The following is a 20086-nucleotide window of genomic DNA, read 5'->3' on the forward strand; positions in this document are numbered from 1 at the left end:
ACAGAACTTGCTATTTAAAACCCTCATCCCCCAGCCCCAGGGATGTCTCTGGGGTCACTTGACAGAGTTCCCTGGAATTCAGCTGATTTCACCCCCCAGAGCTCAGGCTCCTGCTGATGTTTTAAAGCAGGACAAGGCAGTGGCTGGGTGCGCTCCCGGCCTGTGCTGAGGCAGAACATCTCTCCTGCAGAAACTCCGCTCCTTTCAGAGCCTCAGCAGCGGCCTCTGCATGGCCTTTTCCCTCAGGAAAGGGATGCACATCCCTGCCTGCAGCACACCTCCAGTGGGACCCACCTGTGAGAGTTTTCCATCACTTCTGCACCTCCAGCTGGCTCCCTGGAAATCTCCAAACATCATCACACTCGAACCTCTAATTTTAAGGCATCTCCGAGGCTATAGCTTGGCATTTAGTATCTGCGAGGAAAGATTGCCTTGGCTCAAACGCTGGGGGTGGATGATGGCCTCAGGCTAGAAAAGAGGGAGGAGATTTGGGGTGGCTGGGACATACCTGGCAGTTGTGTGGGAGCTCGGGGAGGTCAGAAACGGGGATTGCTGTCAGAGCCCCTCTGCAAACGGCCGTGCCTCCATTCCCAGGTGATGCCAGCCGTTCCCTGAGGTCCCTTTGGGCTGTCGGTGGCACCTGTCCGGGCTGAAGCATCCCTGCGTGCCTGTGGGGAGCAGCCCCGGGCCGAGGAGCCACGGGCAGCCCTTCAGCCGTGTCCGTGCCAGCGCTGTCCGGTGCCCCGGTGCCCGTGCCGGGACGTGCGTTGGGCACGCTGCGAGCCACGGGTAGGGCACGGCAGCTCCTGCCCTGCCGAGCCAAGGACCGGAGGTGATCTCTGCCCTTCGGGGGCTCCGGGCTCCTCCAGTCCCGCACCGGGCGCAGCCGGAGCGGGAGCGGCGGCCCCGGCGGAGCGGCTCCTCCCGCCCGCGGCGATACCGGTCCCGATCCCGCCTCGATCCTCCGGCCCCGGCACCCCCACCCTGCCCGCCGAGGAAGGAGCGGCTCTGCCCGGCTCCCACAGCAGACACCGGCGGGACCGGGACCCAAATCCCCGGGCCCGGATCCCAGTCCCGGTCCCACCTGAGCCCGTCGGACGCCGCACAGCGCCGGGAGCAGCCCCGATCCGATCTCCGCACGGCGCTCTGAGCGCCGGTCCCGCCACAGCCCGGGCCGAGCATCCCCCGCAGAACGTGAGGCGGGTGCGGATCCGCCGCCATTTACGGGCGGGGGGCGGGGGGGCGGGGCCAGCACAGGTGCGCGCACAGGTGCGCGGGGCCCCAGCGCGCCTGCGCGGGGCGGGGCCGGGGGGATTTAAACCGCGGGGAGGGCCGGGCAGAGCCATTTGCTGCTCGGCGCGGGAGGTTGCGGCCGGCTGGGCCCCTTTATCTCTTTTTCTCTTCCTTTTCTTGTGCGTTTCTTTTCTTTTGCGTTTCTTTTTCTCAATACCTCCTCTATCTACCTTCCTTTCCTCCTCTCCCCCACCCCAACCTCTCCCCCCTAGCCCTCCGCTCCCTCCCCCCCCGGGCGGTCCCCCCTACACCCCTTTCCCTTTCCTCCCTTTCTATTCCCCTGCTCACCCCTACCCTGTTCCTCCGTCCTGTCCCTCTTCCTGCCCTCCCCAGCCGGGCTCCCCCGTGCCCCCTCTCCCTGCTCCCCTTCCCCCCCTACCCCCCACCCCAGTTCCTCCATCCGCCTTTCCGTGATACCTTCCCCCTCCACACGTTCCACCTCCTTCCCCAAACCTGCCTTCAATCCTTCCTTTCCTTCCTCCACCCTGCCTTCCCCCCAGCCCCCTCCCCGACTACCCCGCACACCCCGACCTCTCTCCCCCTGCCCCCTGTCCTTGTCCCCTTCCCCTTGACTGCCGATCTGCTCCCCTGTTCTCATTCCCCATTCCCCTTTTCCTTCTTTCCTCGCAGCCGCGGGGCTCGGGGTGCCGGAGAATAAAGCCCAGAGGGTCGGAGCCCGGCGCCCCCCGCCCTCGCTGGGGTCCCCACACGGGGCAGGAGCCGCTCTGCGGGTCCCCCCATTCCAGTGCAACACACGGGCCGACACTGCCGGGGCTCCGGCTTTCCCGACATCACACTGGGGGGTCGGGCTGGGGGGCAGGGAGGGTCCTGGGGGGAGGGGGGGTGAGGAAGGGCCCCCTCATTAGGAGAGGGTCCCGGGGTGGGAGGGGATTAAGAAGGGTCCCCTCCTTCGGAGGGGGTCCCTGGGGGGGGTGGGGTAGGTGAGGAAGGGCCCCCTCATTAGGAGGGGGCTCGGGGGGGGGGGGGGGGATGGGGGTTAGAAAGCGCCCCATCTGGAGGAGGGGGTCCCGGGCGGGGGTCCGGGGGAGGGGGGTGGGGCGGAGGTCCAGGGCAGGAGGGTGGCTCTTGTGTCCTTGCTTTTTTTATGTCTCTTCACACCACAGAGTGACGTGCCCCCCTCTGCTTCCCCTGAGCTAACACATAGTGAGGCCAAAGGAAGCTGAGTGTCAGAAGCACAGCTTTGAGTCTAGAAACACAATCAAAGCCGGGGAAGAGTGTGGCAAATGCTGGGGTCAGCAGTGCAAGTCCAGAGCAAAGCTGGACGGTCCCTGAGCAAAGCACCAGGCAGTGCCCAGACCAAACCAAAGACCGGAGTCTCTGAGCAGCTCAGGAGACACCAGCTGACTCCTTCCACCAAAGTACAGGCACAAAATAGAGTTGCCTTCACTGCAAACCCCCCTGATCAAAATTCAATTGTGCAGCAGGATTTCTGCTTCACCTTGGTATCACGTGCATCAATGCTCTGCAAAACTACTGATCCAGCTCCTACACCACTGTGTTACTGCAAGGGAAGAGCTGGTGTGCTCAGGATAAGAAGAGCTGCAAGGTTCACACTTCCCAAAACCATAACTGACAGCAGATGCATTATGGTATTTCTGTAAAAATATAAATATATAATGAGGATTTCCCCTGAGAGGCCATATTTTCATTTATTTAGGAAACACGTATATGATGGAATCTCTCCATCCCACAGGTGCTTCAGAAGTTGACATTACAGATTTCTCAGAAGCGCCACATTCAGAGCAAATTAATTTCGGTCTTGAAAGCCAATTTTGAGACAACTCTCCCAGACACAAGGCACTGGCTGAGGAAACAGTGAAACAGAAAATGAGACGCTAGGCATTGTGTGACATCAGGAAGCGCATTTCTCTTTATTTGCCTTTATCACTATTAGGCAAAGGAGTGCATACAAGGATGTACAAGAAAAATATTAAAAGAGACTTTTTTATTATTGTATTCTGTGGCATGAAAGCCCAAAGCCTTTTGTATTTGTTTGTTGGTTTGTTTTTCAAGGATATGTTTCTACTCTGGCTGAGGTGTTACAGTTCAGAGAATAACCTACCATCTGCAGGAAACCTCTTTAGAAAATCAGAAGTGAGCAAAGCTATTTGCTGAGCTGTTTTCCTGAACAAACACTGCCAGCTGCACTAATCATATTTTCCCAGACACTTGTGAGTTTGTGAACTCCTAAGTTGATAAAGAAAGAGCAAATCCATCTGCAGGGTGACAGGGATGGGGAAAAGCGGTTGGAGTTGCTTCCCCCTCAGCAGATTCCCTCCTGCTATAAACAAGCGGCGTTTGCTCAGTATAGCCATGATGACCTGGCAAATCTGCCTTAAATCTCCCCAGGCATGGCCAGCTTGCCCATAGTCTGACACACCGTCTTAGTAACTTTCATATATAATATAAAACTCCACAGTTTGTCTCCTAATATCCTTCACACAATGCTCTGCCTGTTCACATCCACATTGTACGCTGATGAACTGGAACAGCCTCGGCCAAAATCAATGAAAATGCCTTCAGAATCAGAGTCCATAGACTCCAAAATCTGATCCACTATGTTCTCAGGGCTAGAAGAGGGAACTGGAAGTAAGGAAGTGTCTCTGCCTAGCTCAAAAGACCTGTGTGGGTCACCAAGTGAGTGGAAGAATCCTTTCTGTTGCTCAGCTGTGCTGAGTTTGCTGGTGCACTGCACTGACCCAGGGCTGGGCCTCTCCTGGTCTCTGGGCAGTGAGCTTTTCGCGGTTGTCACGGAGCTCTTGGAACCGTTGTCCATGACGGTGGTGAGGTTGGAGTAGCCCTGGAGCTCCAAGCAGGAGGTCATTTCTGAGACGGAGTGCCTTCGGATGCCGGCTCCGTTGGCAGCCATGCTCTCTGTTTCATACTCGGCCACCGGCGTCAGCAGTGGATTGTTGTAGCTCTTTGATCGCACCACGGGGTTCTTGGCAAGGATGTCACCCGACTTGGAACGTCTGAAGAACCGCTTCTCTGCAAACAAAGATCCAGAGTAGTAGCTGCAAGGTCTCCTATTATGGTACTAATAATTATGAGTGTTCAAAAGAAATGTCAAGTCCTGATTATTCATGAGCTTTTCATGAATGAAACTTTTCTAGAAGAAGACATTTTGCTGGTTTTGTAGATTCACAGGCTTCAGATTTCCTAGATTTCTTTAGCATACTGAAAACCCCAAAACTATCTTTACAAATAATAACTGAGATTCCCTTATATTCACACAACTTCACCAGCTGAAATAAAACAGTAAACACAGTGAGAGAGGGGATATACAGTTGTAAATACTTCCTATAGACAAGAACAGAAAGTGCAATTCTGTTCTTTTTCAGGCTATAAATGTTTTTACTCATTTCTAGTAGCTGAAATGTAACTTTCCCACCCATCCTGGGAAAATAGAAGTCTCTTCAAATTTGGAGCATGAGGATTAAAACAGGCAGTTTTTCTACTAATTCTGGAAAAACTTTTGAAGTTTAGAGACCAGATGGGGGAGACCACCAAGAGTGATTAAAAATGTTAACTAGAGGGCAGTGCCCACAGAAACCTTTTTTTTGGGGGGAGCAAATCTGCCTTAAATCCAGCACTGATTGCATGAATGCTGTTAACCAAGTGGGATTTTCCCAAAAAAATAAGCAGCAGATGGCAGCAAGTGAGCACAGAGTGGCCTTTCTGGCAGTAGTTTAGCATTGGAATGTCCTGGCAGTGTGAATAAAATGACCATCATGAGCAAAATGACCACCACTCAAATTCTGGGCAGGTCTCAGTGCTCAGAGTCACTCCTCCTATCAGAAGAAAAAGCGGTGTGAATAACAGGTCTCACTTTTGAAGCCTTCTTTCTGCTGCTCTCACTTTGCCATCCCATGAAGGAGGCACAACTGGACCAGGGATCAAACTAATCTCTGGAAGTCGATGACAGCCACTGCAAATAACTGTCTGCTTTAAATCAGGATGCTGGTATATGTTCCCTGCAAACTCTGCAATTTCCTACACATATTCCAATCTCTTAAAATTATGCTATTGTGCGATTATGTGCTTACCTGGACACAAATTCCAATCATCTGTTGTACTACTAAAAAAGTCAATTTCTGTATTTAAGACTGTATTTTGCAGCAAGTGTCTGCCTCAGCAGTGAAATAATCTGATCCAAGTTCAGTTTTGGACTTTTTCATTGTTAGGAGTTTGAGATGGTAATCAGAAAAGGTTCCTAAGGCTATGAACTCTGGTAACAACATGCAACATGCTAGCAAAATAGTTGAAGAGAATTAGATGCACTAGTTTAAAAGAAGCAGCCACTTACACATTCAGTTCCCTTGGATCCAGGTTCAGTGATTACACTGAGACCTTCAGGAGTATTGCTACGTCTACAAACCAGACCGCAGCAAGAGGAAGTGCCCAGCCCACCAAAACCTCCTATCTTCTGCAGTCATGCAATCAGACATTTATTTGCTAACAATTCATTTCACTGATGCTTTATTCTCTTTGGGTGCATTTCTTCTATCTTGACATACAAAAGATTGTATTTAGAAAATGTCAATTTGGGGCTCCATTTCAATGCTTGTGGCGTCTTAATGGCGAGCAATGAATACATAGTAATCCTGAACCATTTTCCATCAATAACCAGCCTCTATTTAGTCACATAAAACTCACTTGTTTCTTAAACACCTGCTGCAACACAACCATTCTGCCATTCAGCTCCAAGGGAAAATCAACTACTTTACTGACCATTTCTGACAAGCAAACAGACTGAATTGAGTGCAAAGAAAACATGCAATTGTACTTCTCTTCCCTCCTGTCTGCTCTATGTAATCAGACCATCCCAGTATTTACAATACCCAGGTACTACCACATTTCATTTTTAATTTAGGCTGGCAGTATTCCCCTTGTATTTTCAACAGATTGCATTGCTATGTATGATATCCAAACTTCATCCTGGCTAAACCTTGCCATCACAGAAGTCACCAAAGGCTTCAGAGCTCTAAGAATCAGAAATTAAGCTGGGAGGAACTCAAGCTGCCACCAGGCCAGCCCACGTTTCCCCCTTGCTCCTTACGAACGCTGATATTCGTGACAGGTAAAAAGTGTCTCAGCAGGAAAGATTCAATAATCTCCAGAGGCAATTAATGTGAAATTAGGGATTTTTCCTTCCACGTAATATGAATTCCCCCTGCTATGTAAGACCCACTCTATTTCTTATCTCCATTGGGATGGAGAACAGCTTACTACCTTCTACTCTGCAAAAAGCTTTTACATGCTTGAAGGCTTATGTGTTACTCTTCTCCAAGACAAATTCCTACTCTCTTCCCTAATTTTAACAACCTTGTATGATCTTTGTGTACTAATGAAGACTAATGAAAATGAACTAGAGTACTTTAGAAGTGGCTTCGTGCTTCTCCCTCTCACTGTCCATAAAGCATCCTGTGTTAAAGCTCTCTTGTTAAAAGGTACAATGGAAATGCTAAACACACTCTAGATTCCTTTTACTGAATTTTTTTATTACTGAGCACTTTTATGATGATCTGTTTTCATCTTTTGCCACTGCAAGTTTTACAGTGACTCTGCACGTTGCATGGTCTTAGAAGAGAAGCCTGATGTACTCATGTAAGCACTGGCAGCCATCATCTCTTGTGCAAGCCCTGGCCCTGCACGGAGCAAGGTTTTGGGAAGGCCTCTGTGCTATGCCAAATGGAGTCTGTGCTGTTCTTACCCAAGATACAGGCAGAGTGCATGAAGGGTCCGTCACTGGAATACAGACCGTACGTGCCCAAGTAAGGAGAAACAACCTTCTGGATCAGGGATTCCAGCTTCAAATAATCTTCAGACACACCTTTCGATTCATGAACCCCCTGAAAAAGAGAAAATACCCAGGATGAGCAATGTCCCCTCCAATCACAAACTCTCCTGGCTCACCAGGACAACCAGAGAAGAACAAGCATTTTCACTGAGTGAAAGCAAAGGCGCCCTGTAATGTGATCCTGATTTGCAGGTACAGCTGATTCCTCTTTGGTAAAGCCAAGAGATGTGAATCAGACCAGAGCTACTTTCAGGACATTTAAATCCAGGAAAGTACATCCTACTTAGTGAACAGCACGCAGGGAAGGATAGAGGACATAATCTGTAAAGAGGAATTAAAAATATCCCTGGACTTTTTGCTATTGCAATCTTACAGTGACTTCCTGAAGGATTGCACCTGGTACCACAAGGTGTCACTGCCATCTCGGCAATACCAACAGCATTGAGAAAAAAAGTGAAACTAAGACCCTCAGAAATATTTCTTCCAGGATATTTTCAACAACCAATATTTACAGTAAAGAAATTTGTTCTCTTTCCTCATCCATCCCCTGGCACCAATCATTTTCCAGGCAAAAGTCACATTATAATTAGCACGGTAAGAATCACACAAAAGGCAAAATGTTTAGCCTTCAGCTGTTAACTCTGCACTTCGGCCCACAAACAGACTTGTTAGGCTGCAGAGGTGACAGAAAAAGCTTTGCAGAGTTGTATTCTCCCTTCAGCTTACAGCTGCAGAGTGCGTACTCCTGTGCGGTCTGAGCAGAGTCCCGTACACTCTTGAGTAGGATACCTCTTGCAATATGGAGCAGATTCACACTTTCCACGTGCTCAGCACATCCTGTTGCAGAATTAAGATCCTAAATGCCGTACTCAGCAATAACTCTGCCAGAAAATAGGAGATTTCATAACGTGTTCCTGAGCTACTGTAAAAAGAAGCCGATTTGGATGAAAGCCCCCGGAGAGCGACATAAAGACCAGATGAGTAAAGTTGCAACAGTTCCTTCAGCATGTGAAAGGATCCTGACGTTCAGGATGTGTTCACAGCTCAGTATGACTCACCAACCAGAGTCTAGAGGGACTCTCAGATGTGTTTCTGAATGGATGACTCTACCCGCTGGTTGCTGCACTGCCTCATCACTTGATAAAAGTTTATGAATGGAAAATGAATAATGGTGAACAGAGAATTCAAATTTGGACAGAATTTGATTTCGGACAGAGTCTGAATTACAGTTCAGCAGTTTTTAAGTAACAAATAACAATCTTTGGTGATGTGCTATGTCCTGAAAAACTTTGGGACAGCTACAAATACAAATTTGAACACAAAGGCATATCCGGTGGATCCAAAAGCTTGCAAACATCAAAGGAACAGCAGAATGAGCCCACAGTTATTCCACCAGGGTAAATTAACATTGAAATAATTTAGAAGACTTCATGAAAGTACGCGTATTTTCAAGTCATTACGGGCCTATTGAGATCCGTTCCAGGCTTCTTGCTGGGCTCTAGTCAAGCCTTCAGAAAGGCAACATGCCTGCTACCTTACTACATATTCACAAACCCATCATGAGCGCACCAGGCAAAAGCCAGGGCTTAGGACATCCCACTTCAGCCTCCCACACTAAATACCTCTGGAACTGGTCTCCTAAACATGACATATATGAGTGACAGAAGCCAGTGATATTTAGCATTTCTCATGCTCAGGCTTTGCTGTAGAGCTTTATTTACTTTTCCACCATTTTAGCATTTTTTATACTGGTGAAAGACAAGTAGCTAAATATCAGCTGTGGGTAAAGAACCCTGTCGTGTCACATGGCGGGGAACTGCGAGGAGTTCTTTTAAAAATGGATTGTCTAGAACGAAATTAAGTGAACCGAGACAACCTCGTATTTTGAGAACCAAAACTAAGAACAAGGAGAAAAGAAGTTGCCCTACTAAAGAGGGCTACAAAAGAGAAGGAGGAAGGAAAACGGTAAAGGAATGGGGGGAGAGAACAAGAGGGAGAGGGGAGACAGAGAGGGAGAGCGGCACTACCACCGGCAGGATGGAGAGCGGCTGTTGAGGTCCAGGCAGCGAGGTATGAGCTGCGCCTGCTGGGGAGCCTGCATGGCTCCTGGACAGGTGCGGCCCCACAGGCACGGCCGGCCCCACAGACACGGTCTGCCCCACAGACACGGCCCAGTGGTCAAGGACACGGGGAGGCAGGACAGACGCGAGGGCGAGCAAGTGCCAGTGGGGGCAGAAGAGCCAAAAAGCAGGATGGAGCCAGGGAGAAAGGGAGAAAAAAGCAGGCTAGGGCCAGGACAAAGGAGCAGACCTCAGCAGGCTCCTCAGCAGGCGCCAAAGCAAAACCACAAGACTCAAAAGGTCCCAGACTCAAAAGCTCCCAGACGCAAAAAGCCCCCGAGCTTCCAAAGCCCAAGAAAACAAGTCTGGAAAGGCCCCAGAGTTTGTGATGCAGTTACTTTTATAGCCCCTGCCCCTCCCCAGGTCTGCCTGCTGGCAGGAGACCACTGGCCCAGCCCAGCCTCCCACTGCGGCCCATGGCTGGAGGCCTTTTGCCACCTGACGGGAGAAGCCTCTCCGGGGAGTGCAGTGTCTGCTGCTGTCCCATGGGCCAGGCAAAGTGCCCCCAGAGACAAGGCTTTCTCCCACCTTCTTCTAGTTGTCTCCTGCACATGGCACGTGTGCACCCTCTTCCCCACATGCCTCTGACAATCGGTGGTGAGCCAAATCAAAACTAAAGTGGCTCCTCACAAACCCCAGTAACTCACTAGATGCCACGCTGCTCACGGACCTACTCCTACCACCAGCAGAACTGGATAAATAACAGAAGTGTCCTTACCTGGTGGCACCCTAACACTGCCTGAGTTCCTATCAGCCTTCAGCTCTGAAGAGTTCTTTTGGTTTTGAATTATATGTTCTAATGAACTCCCCAAAAGCCAGAGCTATATTCTGCATGGACAGCTGCTCTTGCAGGAATACAAGGAGATTCCCAGCAGCTCCGCTGGGCTGGGATAGGCTCCCATGGTAAGCTGAGAGGATGGAGACTAGACCCCCAAGCTACAGCCACCAGGACGACTCTCCATCATGGGGCCAGGGAGCTGTGCAGGGCACAGACTCACCTCGTCCCCAGCACTGCTGTCCTGCAGCTGCTGTACCTGGAGAGCCCAGTGGCTCTCTGCTCCTGAGAAACACTCTCTTCTTGCAAAAACCCAACTCTCTCACCACCTGCATCTGCTTCTTCTTCAGTATTGCCCTCAACCTTCATTTCTGCTCTCTCAAAGCATTGTTAATCTCCACCTCTTTTTCAGTTCAATATCTTTTAGTTGACACCTTTGAAGTGAAGAGGCCACTGAATTCTACCATTACAGTGTAAAACCACTCAGTGTTGACACAGCCAGCTATTAGTTTTAATCCTCAATTCTGCATTCCAAGGGATACTTTTGAAAACGTACTGAAAATTCATAAAATATGTGGCATTCACTGGAGCCAGTGCTGACTTCTGCGCTGTGCCTTGGCACAAACATGCTCCATCACCTGTGACATCTCTCCTGCATCGACCATTGTTCAAAGCTTTCCTCCAGGGGCCTGATGGAGCAACAAAAGCTTGCTGAGCTTCTGTCAGAGCAGGAGCATAACAAGGTGCAGATCCTCTCCTGACCCCACAAAACAGTGGTTTTACTGCATCCCTTCCTACTGTGATACTCAATGACAAACATCCTCTGGGCCTCTATGTCACCAAATACAAGTACATCCCAAAATTTAGCAAGGACAATTTCAGATTTCCCAATCTAAACTCTCCATATGATGTAATGACACTGTCACTTATTTATTAATAACCCCAGCCCACGACACCTAGAGAAGCGTCTGTTGGCTCAGAGCAAGCTTTAGGAGCCTGGAAGAAGCTTGTTTTGATTTAGATGCCAGGCCCAAGACTGCACTTGAACTCTTGTCTCCCCACCAGAGGTTTCTAACCCATCCCCTGTGTCGCATGTGCAACACCAAATTCAGCAGAAAAGCACTTCGGGTAGAAGCTTAGGAATGGAGGAAAGTATAGTTATTATAAATGTTTCATATATCTGTATGTAAAGATAGATAAATAGATAGCTAAATATGAACAGACATCTGTACACCCCCCAAATCGGTATCTATATGAAGTCCTTTATAGACCCTTCCCCAAATTTGTAAGTGATTGCTGCTTATAGAGGCAAACAAAATGAACTTCTAAGTTAAGTCAACTTGGGTGGCTATTTGTGTCACAACAGTTTCTGAAAAAATGATGACAGGACTTAAAAGTCACCAATAGTAATAATAATAATAATAATAATGGTAATAAAGTATTTTGCTGTTATTTTGGCAGCTTATGCTGCTTCTTGTACTTACTGCTCAATGCCTTTCTATTTCAGTATTTCACTAAGAAGCAATAAAGCAAAAGTCTTAAGGCTGGCTGCTTAGCTTACAAGAAGCTCTGTTACAATTTGGGGAAAAAATAAAACTTGGAGCATTATCAGTAAAACAAAGATTCTACCCATATCTTTAATGCAATATTTGCTCTGCAGACCTGCAAAAACTTACTTTAAAAGGTAACTGTGACCTTTCATAAACCCACTCTCATTTTAGCAGAAGAATTTCATGCTTCTCTGTGACTGTGAGATGTATCTATTAAATTCCTTTCAAAGGCCTTGCCTGACCTATTTATGTTGCAATTGAGAGCCAAAACAGCTCAATATCACATATCTGCAAGCGTTTTAGTACTTTTGGAAGAGTGGAACTGCTCAATCAAATCCTCACGCTGATCACACTCTTTCAAAATGCAACAATGAATTATGTCATTATGGCTCCATTTGGAAAGGGTTATAATGTAAAATTATGACAAGAGCCTGCCCTACTCTGAAGGCATGGGGATAACGGGGATTTGAGTCCCCAATATGTAACTGCTGTTGCAAATGGAAGACATCTATCAAGAACAGAGACATGCATTACTGCATGAGATACGGTACCCAAGTCCCAAACTTCATTAACCTTAATTAAATGGTTTTGAAACCAAAATTTTTCTATAGCAGTTCAAATGCATTAAAAGGGTTCTATGTATACATGGTTTGGATACATAAACATGCAAGCACTCCCAGAAGGGCTACATCCTTAAAGACTGCTACTATATCTTTACTTTATGACGACACTGCCCCATCTGCTGGATCAGCCACGCACACGGACCCCACTGCTACGCTTGAGTGTGGCACTTTTCTTGTATTTAGGAACAAAACCCTGTAAGTCAAATCCACAATCATTCCAGCAGGTAGGGATGCACCAAACTGCTCAGGTTTCCATCCCTGTTAATTCTGTAAACTGACCACAAACTCCTACTGAGATTTTGATGGGCACAAGGGCTTCTTGTGAAAGCACAAAGGAAAGAATAAATGACTAAACAGGTATGTTCAGAAGAATAGGTGGGAGATTTGTACCTAAGCACATAAGGCCACAGCCTCTTTTTCAGTATGTACAATCATAGAATCAGAGAATGGTTTGGGTTGGAAGGGACCTCAAAGCTTTTCTCATCCCATCCCCTGCAGGGACACCTTCCACTAGACCAGGTTGTTCCAAACCCCATCCAACCTGGCCTTGGACAATTCCACGGGTGGGGCTACCTCAGCTTCTCTGGGCAACCTGTGCTAGGGCCTCACCACTGTAACAGGGAAGAATTTCTTCTGTATATAGGATTTCTTTAAGCTTTGAAGTCCTAAAGCAGAGGCCACCTCAGGCAGGCATTTACGGATGTAAAGACTCCTTCTCAGAGATAACCGTAAAACATGTTCAACGTTCATTAACCTTTCATATGCCGTTCACCATTTATGGAGTGCTCTGAAGAATTTTTAATGAACATAAATTTTAACAAAAAATACTGCAAAGCCACTATTAATACTGTATGTATGCACAGGGTACCTGACTTGTAAACCTGCCAGAAACCTAAACTCTTCTGATAATATTTGTCACAATTTGCCTTTAAAGAAATAAATTTTAAAAAATCATCAAATGTCCTTGCTTTATTTTACCATGGCAACGAAATAAGCACAGTCACAAGTCTGTGCTTCTGTTTCCTATTACATTAATTTTTCCTACCCTGTTCTTCCCTCAAAGAAATGAACATGCAGGCAAGTAATCCTGCCACTGCTCCAGCTCGATGGAGGATACAAACCTGCTTGCAGCCTCTGTCCCTCTGCAACTAGGTAGTCACTGCTGCGCCCAGGCTCTTTATTCACCATTATAACAGAAATACTTCAATTTTTTTCTTTTAAAAAGACACCTAACATTTCACCAGACTGGTATCAGCACTTCCAAGTGACTGTAAACCAGACTCCCCAAGCCCAGCCCCTTGGGAGCTGCTCTGTGAGTGGCAAAGGAATCCAGAAATTAATCACCTACCTTACACCACGTCTCACCTGGTCTTGGCTACGTCCTTTCCTCAGGCGCTGGCAAGAAACCCAGACATGAAGCAATTCCCCAACCACAATGACAGCCATGAAAAACTATTTAGGCTGCTGATAGCTCGGCCCATATCATTGGACAGTCTGACTGAATTAGGATAGAGAATGTTAGGCTCCCCACACTCTTCTGAGCAGAGGTAGGGTGTGTTATGGTCCTGTCTTGTGGAAACCTGGCACATGGCAGAATGGGAGTTGGGTTTGTGCATCCTTTGCTGCTTACTCCTCTCCTTACCCCAAAAAACTGGATGTGAAGCTGCAGATGTCCTTTTTACCTGTATTAGGGAACAAAGAGGTGGCAAATCCCCACCATTAATAGCCTCTGCAGACAGACCAACAATGAAATGCAACTGTACCGGGTTTGCATGGCAAAGCTTTGGTAGAAGGGTGGGGGGCACAGCGGGGCTTCTGCAAGAAGCTGCTGGGAGCTTCCTCCATGTCTGGCAGGGCCAGTACCTGGCAGCTCCAAAAATGGATGTGCTTCAGGACAAGGCTGAGCCAGTGAGAAACGGTGGTGGTGCCTCTGTGATAATGTGTTTCAGAAAAAAAGAAAAAAATAAGTTTTTGCACAGTTGCAATCGCAGCCAGAGAAGAGTGGGGTGAGAATATGTCAGACAAACAACTCTGCAGACACCAAGGTCAGTGAAGATGGAGGAGGAGAAGGTGTTCCAGGCACAGGAGCTGGGATTCCTCTGCGACCACGGTGAGGCAGCTGTGCCCCTGCAGCCCATGGACATCCATGGGGATGCAAAGATCCACCTGCAGCCACTGGAGGGGACCCATGCCAGAGCAGGGGGATGCCTGGGAGGAGGCTGTGACCCCGTGGGAAGCCCGTGCTGGAGCAGCCTGGCCCTGAAAGGCTGTACCCACGGTAGGGTGGCCCACGCTGCAGCAGCCTGAAGGGGACTTTCACCTGTTGGAGGGATTCACACAGATTCACAGCTGGGGTAGGAGGTAGAGCTGGGAAGGAGGGTGTGGGAAGATGATGGTTTTAAGGTTTAAAGTTATTTCTCATTATCCTGCTCTGACTTTTTAGCCATAAATTCAATTAGTATCTCTAATAAGACTATCTTTTGCCTGTGACAGTATTTGATGAGTGATCTCTCCTGGTCCTTATCTCAACCCTTTTTTGTATTTTCTCTCCTCTGTCCAGCTGTGGAGGCGAGTGATAAGAGAGGCTTTGGTGGGTGCCTTGCATCCAACCCACTACATGGGAGCCTGCTCCTGGATCAGGGAGCAGCTTCTGCCCCACTGCTCTGGGAATTACAGCCTGTTTGAAAGTACTTGCTAGCACAGCACTATGTAGAACAAAGATGAAATTTTCTTCTTAAGTATTCCTGGCAGCCACCAGCAGAAGAATGGCATATTCGCCACCCCATCCAGCTGCCTTGAGATGTTGGCAATTGGTGGGTTACACTGATGGAAAAAACATTTACCCAAAAAATCCTGCAATGCACCAGAGCAGAGAACTAAGCACAGAACACACAATGGCTGGAGACAAAAGAGCTACAGCTAAAGCTATCACATCCTCTAGTCATCCTGCACACCCTAAAGGATGTCACATATACGGCAAGAGACCAGAAACAAGCCTGGCTGCTGGCTGTTCTTGCTACCCAGCTGATTTTCATTGATGTTTGCCTTACATAATTCCACTTCAGGGCCTTAGCTGGATTTCCATCTGGCCATCACTCTCTCTGCCTGATTCCTTCCCTTTTAAAACTTTGCTCCATCCCTTGGACATCTGCTGTTTTGTAATACCCCGCACCCATCCCGAGCTCCTCTTTCGGCCCATGGGCGAGCCCCCTGTCATCTGCTGAGCTCCTCTGCCACATAAGCCTCTCTGCATTCACCTGCACCAGAGGCTGCTTCAGTTCTGGCTGGACAGCTGCACACACATTGCCTCAAGTAACTCCTCACTCATCTGTGTATGAGTATCATCATAAACAACTATTAAACACCCAAACTGCTTTTACTTGACCAGCAGTAACTCAGTGTTTCACTCAGTACTTATAAAAGGTCACAGTTCTGTGTTTTCCAGTTTTGACTAATAGGACCCACCACCTGTAACACCTAGAGATGGCAATATTGCTCAGCTGCTTTTCACATCTCTTTTTAGCACAGGCTATTAAGAGACCATTTACCTAATAAATTATACATTGAAAAGTATCTCTAGTGTCTAAAGGTACTCTAAAACCTGGATGCAATGGAGGAACTACTTCCCGAAACTTGTGGATGTGCTAAATCAATGACTGGTCATTGATTAAAGGCTGGAGCACTCACCTCGAGCTTTAACACTTCAGCCGATCAGCATGTGTACATGAGTAAGTATTGGTGCAAAGGATTGTCTTCTGCTTCAACTGACAAACTGCTGGAGAGCTTTTAAATGAAAAAATAAAAAAGAATAAAATAAAACATAACAAAATAAATAAAATCTGTGTTCCTCCAAACCCAGGGGAACAAACAAACCAGACCTTCTGGACCCAAGCCCCAAGCCCTGCCAGTAACAGACACAGCACTAAGGGACGCACAGCATGGCTTGGTGCTTAGGTTACCAACTTCTGAACTCAGGAAAGAAAGGAGGAAAAGGCAAGCTTCTGGATTATTTAACAAAGTAATTTCAGCAATGATCACTCTTGGTAACTTAATGGAACAGAGGAACAATGTCCTCTGCCCACAGACAAGAAGTGCCTGTGTATGGCTCAGCTCATGGCCACATAACACACTCTGGACCTCGGTCTGCTGGAGCATCCTCCATATGGGGACAGCAGGGGCAACCTTGGTGGCTGGACTCACCCTTGTCTACCAACAAAATCCTGAAACACTCCTGACCTGGTGCTGTGTGAAAGGAAACACTGCCAGAAGCATTTGCATGATCAGTTCTGAAAGCGAAGTGAGGTCCCGGCCTCCTGTATTGCCCTGTTTTAACCACACAGGCAAACAGCTAAGAAATGTAACTATTTTCTGCTAAAAAGCAGCAAATTCCTTGGAGAAAAGGAAAACTCAATATGACAAAAAGAAACACTCAGGCAATGTTGATAATCTGGCACATACTGGATAATCATTGCCCAAACGCTCCCAGAGAAAATTGAAATTAAAAGTCACAAGGCAGATGCAGAATAATATCTGTTGTGAAAATACATTATTCAGCCAACACTAGTGGTGGAGACTTTTGGTGCAGTGCCATCTGCACACCCTGGTGACCACATATACAGCAAGATGTGCTGCTTGGCATAGCCAAAGAGAGAGCAGCAGCCTTGCTTGTGAGGCATTTGGAAAACAGTGCCCTTACAGGTCAGAACTACTTGTTATGCCACTTTCACTGCATGGAAACCTTCTGGAACTTGAGTAACACAGACCAACCCTGCCTCAGGGCATGCAAGAAATCATATGGGGACAAGCTGGAGACAAATGGGCCACCAGTCCTTGCCACATGCACCGCCAATGGCACAGCATATGCTCCCAGTTACACTGTGGGTCACATTCTGGACGGGGATCTGCAGTCCTCCATCTGCCTTAGAAGAGACAGACGCACACACTTTACAGCCAATCCTCCAATTTGCACCCATCTTCAAGACAAAATCACAGACTACTCACAGACAGATCTATGGCAGTGCAGTTATGGTATGGCTTACTCAGTGGAGAAGAGGCCTCAGGAGTTGTCCCCAGCTATGTACAGCTTTCGTTTGCTCTGCAGCACTGTTTCCTTGTCTAAACCCACCCAGCACATGCTCTGGACGAGACCACAGTGGTCCTTGGAGCAGCAAGTGTTGCCCAAGAGCTGCAGCCTTCCTGCAGCGCACAGCTGTTCAGGAGCTGCTGCTCTTACTGCACCTCAGAGCACTGTCCTCAAGTCTCCTGCTCACACACCCTCCACCTGCCCTGGCCATGCACAGCACTCTAAGGAAAAGCTGACAGATCTCGCTCTTATACCCACTGCAGGAACCCACACACAAGGAGGAGCAAGTACTGGGCTCTCTCACCTTGTTCCCAGCATGTCAGTCCTGCAGAGCAAATCCCCCAGTATTATACACATTTCTAGAGCAGTATCAGACTCCATTTGGGAGCAACATCTGGCCTCCATTTACACATGCACACAGTACAAACTGATGAGTAAACTCACCAAAGTATTAATGTGACAATGGATTCTCCTCAGCTTTTGCTAACTTGACACCAAGGACAACGCAATGCAGAGAATCAGCCGTGCAGTCTCGGACCTAAAAGTTAACTAAATTCAACATTTTCTTGCTAACAGTGATAGCAGGAGAAATGCACAGGCAAAGAAAGGAAATAGGCCATGCTGAGTGCAGGCTTTCTTGGAGGATATGCTGGTGCTTCTAGCAAACAGGGATGTACAAACTTGCTGCATGGAACTATGCAGTAGCCCTAAAGCATAAACAATCTGTGCTAGAAATTGTTTAACAATCGAGATGAAGATTGTCAATAACTGATAAAATACCTAATTTCCAGAAATAAAGAACCAACTTAGCTATTGAATCCTCTGAACAGAGGAGAAGATGAATCTCTTTGGTACTTTTGCAAAGTGCTCTTCTTGTGTGGTTGCAGCTTACCTATTGAGGAGTTGGGTGAATGCAGTTCTGAATCCTTCTGCTCAGTCAGCCAGCATCTGATCACTCAGCCATCAGACAATGTTTCCTGATGTTCAGAGGACCTCCATGTGCTCTACTTTGTGCTCACTGATGCTGAGCACCACTGAGAAAAGTTTGGCTCCATCTTCTTTACATTCTCTCTTCAAGTATTTGTAACTAGATGCCCCTGAGACATCTCTCCTCCACGCTGAACAGCATCAGCTCTCTCAGTCTTTGCTCCTGTCCCTTTACCACATTCACAGTGCTTTGCTAGAACCCCATGGGGGTTCCTCTGCCACAGTCCAAAGGCAAAAGGAGAAAATCTGCCTGGGCTGGGAAGAAACAGAAGCCACACCTTTGCAGCCTGGAACAAGCTTGAATAACGTAGTTTGCCCTCTGAGAGGGCTCTTTGGGCCCAGTGGAGGGGGCTGAGAATTCACAATGGACTCACTTTTGGTAACCCTCTCAGACTATATTATGTGTGTTTGCAAACAGGTATTACCTCATGGCAGAATGAGGTGGGAAAAGCAGGACTTGTAGATCACACACTCTTATATACAACAAGTTAGAAAAACCCCTGTTAGGTTAATATTTTTATACCAGTTTACAACCATTGGAAGCCATGCCTGATGCATTACATGTTCATTCCTAGGTATTGGTATCCTTTTTGCACATGCTGGACAGATGCATCTGCATCGTTCATGGCTGTACTCTTATGAGCCCTCAATAGCCTTGCCTCACATTATTTTTTCCTCTCCTCATTTTATCCTAAAGCATTGGCATATTGGTAAAGCCTGTACCTCTTGCTTTTCTTATAGCAACAGCAATCCCTGGAGGGAGAGGCAGAGGAGCTTGCCATTGCCATATTGACAGAAGTCAGCACTTCAGATCCCTGTTACTGCCTCAGAAAGATCTTGCTATACTCACTTTAATCTCCAGCAAGTGCCAAATTATGTCAGTGTGAGAAGCTGCTCTGTCTCTTCCTTCCATTCACTGGTGGCAATGAGGCACAGACAAAAGATAAGGAAAAGACAAAACACCCAGCCATGGTTTGTGTTCAGCTGGTGAGTTTTTCAAATGGCTTGGCTGCACAAGGATAGGCAGCAATGGGATTTTTCTTTCCAGAAAGAACCAAACACTAAAACACTAAAAGCAGGCTAGTCTTTGCCTGACCTACAGATATCCAATGACTTATGTTTCTTTAAACTGTCATAAAATATTTTATATGGGACTGCAAAAGAAAAAGCAGAAGGACCAGTGAAAGATATTAAATTACTGAAAGTAAGGAACTTACTTTGAGGCTTTAAATACAGTGCTTAGGATTCTACAGAAGCTGAGCAGCCAGTTCATTAAATAAGACCCAACAAAACTAATGGTATGCATTTCTTCCTTTTATAGGTTTAGGGCTAGAGGTGCCCAATTCCCACCTAAGTGACTCCCCTGGGCATAGGCCAGAGCAGTCTGATAAGCTCCTGTGACTTTCCAAGAACTGAACAAATGAAACACCACAAAGATGAGTGTACCTGAAGAGCTGTTTATAGAATACATTTGAGCTGGACTTAGTTTATCTGCATTCACAATGCGTTAGGACTGTCACATTATACTTGCAGGCAAATACACAATGCAGAGAAAGGCATCTGCAGCCCCATGCGGAGATCACCTATGAGTTGCCAAAGAATAAGATGCGATGTTTAATATCCAAGAGAATAAATCTTCTTAATTTTTTTAGGCTGCCTGCTGAAGTTGTTGCTGATCTATACACTTTAGGCTCATCTAACATTGCTGGGGAATTGATGACTTTTAAGTCTGAGCATTCAAGACTTTTACCCAGCCTTGGGTATTTTCTCATTTATTTTTTAAGAAAATCCATCTTATATTTATTTTCAGGCAGCTACTCAAAAAGAAAAAAGG

The 20086-nt window shown here is 47.3% G+C and overlaps 2 protein-coding genes across 34 annotated transcripts in view; both read right to left on the reverse strand.

Annotated features, from left to right (window-relative positions):
* LOC100231733 (nucleolar pre-ribosomal-associated protein 1) overlaps positions 1 to 1354 on the reverse strand; it is a 38966-nt gene extending 37612 nt beyond the window's left edge. For 7 of the 15 annotated variants that reach the window (XR_012053608.1, XR_012053607.1, XR_012053606.1 and 4 more), the window contains exons 1-2: positions 509 to 1353; positions 295 to 414 (exon numbers count right to left, since the gene is read on the reverse strand). The gene's annotated coding sequence lies outside the window, so the exon portion shown is untranslated. Of the gene's footprint in view, positions 1 to 294; positions 469 to 508 lie in introns of all 15 variants that reach the window. The other 8 variants (XR_012053611.1, XR_012053612.1, XR_012053610.1 and 5 more) reach the window with 4 other exon arrangements.
* Positions 1355 to 3156: 1802 nt separating this feature from the next.
* The window catches only part of PRR5 (proline rich 5), an 83502-nt gene continuing 66572 nt past the window's right edge, over positions 3157 to 20086 (reverse strand). For 18 of the 19 annotated variants that reach the window (XM_072917522.1, XM_072917514.1, XM_032752103.3 and 15 more), the window contains 2 exons: positions 7028 to 7166; positions 3157 to 4302 (listed from right to left, as the gene is read on the reverse strand). In XM_072917522.1, coding sequence (XP_072773623.1) covers positions 3752 to 4302; positions 7028 to 7166 — 690 coding nt within the window. In that variant the 3' untranslated portion in view covers positions 3157 to 3751. 19 annotated transcript variants of the gene reach the window in all.

Source organism: Taeniopygia guttata, chromosome 1A (genome assembly GCF_048771995.1).
Source record: "Taeniopygia guttata chromosome 1A, bTaeGut7.mat, whole genome shotgun sequence".
NCBI lineage: Eukaryota > Metazoa > Chordata > Aves > Passeriformes > Estrildidae > Taeniopygia > Taeniopygia guttata.